General features: G+C 53.5%; 1 protein-coding gene across 1 annotated transcript in view; it reads right to left on the bottom strand.

Annotated features, from left to right (window-relative positions):
* Positions 1–1151: 1151 nt before the first annotated feature.
* Positions 1152–2551, bottom strand: part of LOC102987306 (WD repeat-containing protein 49-like) — a 111072-nt gene continuing 109672 nt past the window's right edge. The window contains 1 exon segment of the mRNA XM_024125814.2: positions 1152–1656. Within this exon segment, the coding sequence (XP_023981582.2) occupies positions 1567–1656 (90 nt within the window). The 3' untranslated portion in view covers positions 1152–1566.

Genomic DNA, 2551 nt, shown 5'->3' with positions numbered 1-2551 from the left:
AACCCCAGACCCCGACACCAGCCGGGGTGGACAGAGGAGCCCCCTCCATTCCCAGTCTCAGACTCTAACGCACTGACACATTCACCATCTCATGAGATTGAAGACCCACCTGGGAGATCTCCAGGTGTACAGACAGGGAGTTTACATGACTCGCCTGAGGTCACACTGCTTTCTTTTTATTTTGGCCACACCACGCGGCGTGCGGGATCTTAGTTCCCTGACCAGGGATCGAACCCACGCCCCCTGCAGTGGAAGCGCGGGGTCTTAACCTCTGGACCGCCGGGGAAGTCCCCCACGCTGTTTTCAAAGACAGACCTCTGACCGGAACCAAAGCCCATGACATGTTCTAATAAGCCTAGTACTCTCCCAAACCAAACTTTAGATGCATGGCTCTCTGCCACTTTCTTGCATGAAATGCATGATGCATGGTGTTTCTATGTGTGGCATCTGAAGCATTTTACTATCCGACCTCCTGGAACAGAGAGGGCTAGTTGTCTACCCCCAATCCATTCCTACCTTCCTCCTTAGTTACAGAACTCCCAGCCTCTCTTGCAGGGAGGTGTGGCCATGTGACTAAGTTCTGGCCACCAAGATGTGAGCAGAAGTGTGCAGGACCTTCTGGAAAAGTCCGTAAAGGGAGGTGATCTGGCTGGAAGGTGCACCCCCTTTGTCCTGGACCCCTGTTCTGCACGGCCCTGTTTATCCGTGCTGCCTGGAGTGCGGGTGGAAGCAGGAGGCCCCAGCAGCCGTCTGTACCTCCAGGCACCGTGAAGACAGAAGCCAGAGCTGAGATGGGGTAGACGTGTGCACAAGCAGCCTGGGCTCATGGCGGTGGAGCTGCTGCACCGAGAAACTGGGGAAGTTGGGGTGGGGGAGTGTCATTGCTCACGCAGCCCCACGACCTAGATCTAAGTCCTGTGATGAGAGGAGGGGCAGGGGACACTGAAGGGGCCGTGTCTATAGTTGTCTTGGTGACTGGGACTCAGGAAGGCTGGTGTCGGGGTCTGGGGGACAAAACTCCTCACAGAACTGGAGCGAGAGGCAGTATTCACTCGCCTTACTTCTCTATAGAACCCAAGCCCCAGTGCAGGGAGACGGCGGTACCCCGGACGCTCCCAGCTTTGGGAGCCCCAGGCTCTGGCCCCCAGCCCAGCCCCTCAGGAGGTCACAGGGGCTGCACTGGACTCCTGTGGGAGGAATAGCGAGGTGGGCCTGCCTCAAACAGCTTGGTGGGCAGTAATGACAGCCACACAGCTGAAGGGAAAGGACCTGAGAGGTAGCCCTTGACCACGTGGGATGGCCAGACAAAACGGGGGCTCCTCAGAGTGTCCCGAGCCAAGCAGGCAGGACGTTAAACTGGTGAGATCTGAGCTGTGACCTCGCCATACTCACAGGCTGTGGGGCGTAGGATCAAGGGACTCATGCTGATGACAGGGTGGCCTGGGATACCTCAGCCAGGAAAGTCTGCCTTTTATTTCAGGAGGGCCCTCGCTTCAACCTGGGTGTTTCTTTTAGGCTGACCTGTCACTGCAAAATGTGTCCCATCCAAGTGTGTCTTCTTTCACTTCAAGGACGGCGTCTTCTGGAGGGAGGGTTAGAGGTCTCTTCAGGCCGGAAGAGAAGGGGCAGGTATGGGAAGAGGAGCCCAGGATCACACTGGTGACAGAGAGCAAGGATAACTCGTCAGTTACATGGGTTTTCTGGGTTAGAACAAGACCCAGGCTGGCTGAATCCGTTAGATAACAGGAACGTTTTCCCCTGAGCTTTCACTCAACTCTCAAACTACCAACTCATCTGTGATGTTTTCCAGGTGAATGGCTTTCTGCATTCAGTCAGCTTATGTTAGTTGTGGTTGTGTCTGATAGGCTGGCATCCTGGAAGAATCACTCCTGACATCCAGAATCCAATCAACACGTTCAGTTATGCAAAACTGATGTGCAGAGAAAGATAACATTTTTAGGGCTGAAATGAAACTGAAAGATCAGCCAGTCCCACCCCTCGTTTTATAAATCAGTGGAAGCCTTTGCTGGAGGTCACACAGCTAATGAAGGCGAACTTCAGAGCAGACCTCAGTTAACCCTAACTCGTAAACAGTGCTGCAAGCACATTGTTTCTTAGGTTTTGTTTGTCTGTTTGTTTGTTTGGCTGCGCCTCACGGCATGTGGGATTTTAGTGCCCTGACCAGGGATCAAACCCATGCTCCCTGCAGTGGAAGCACAGAGTCCTAACCACTGGACCACCAGGGAAGTCCTGTCCAGATACACTATACAAGGGCTCCTCAGTTTCTTTGTGTGTGTGTGTATTTTTCTTGGAAAGAATTTACAGACTGCTTCCTGGGGTATTTGGAGTCAAGTTGGACAGAATTACAAACATGGAAGCACCTAATGGTTTCCCTACACAAGATCAAGGTCACTCATGAAGTCTGTTGCATCACCCTCTCTTACCTGTGGAGAGCGAACATCACATGAGTTAGGTGTTTGGATTGTGTTGAAGTGAGTACCCTTCCTCCCCTCCCCCTCCCCTCCCCCTCCCCTCGCCCTCCCCTCCCCCT

Source organism: Physeter macrocephalus, chromosome 13, assembly GCF_002837175.3.
Source record: "Physeter macrocephalus isolate SW-GA chromosome 13, ASM283717v5, whole genome shotgun sequence".
Classification (NCBI taxonomy): domain Eukaryota; kingdom Metazoa; phylum Chordata; class Mammalia; order Artiodactyla; family Physeteridae; genus Physeter; species Physeter macrocephalus.
This window is presented reverse-complemented; position numbering and strand designations above follow the sequence as displayed.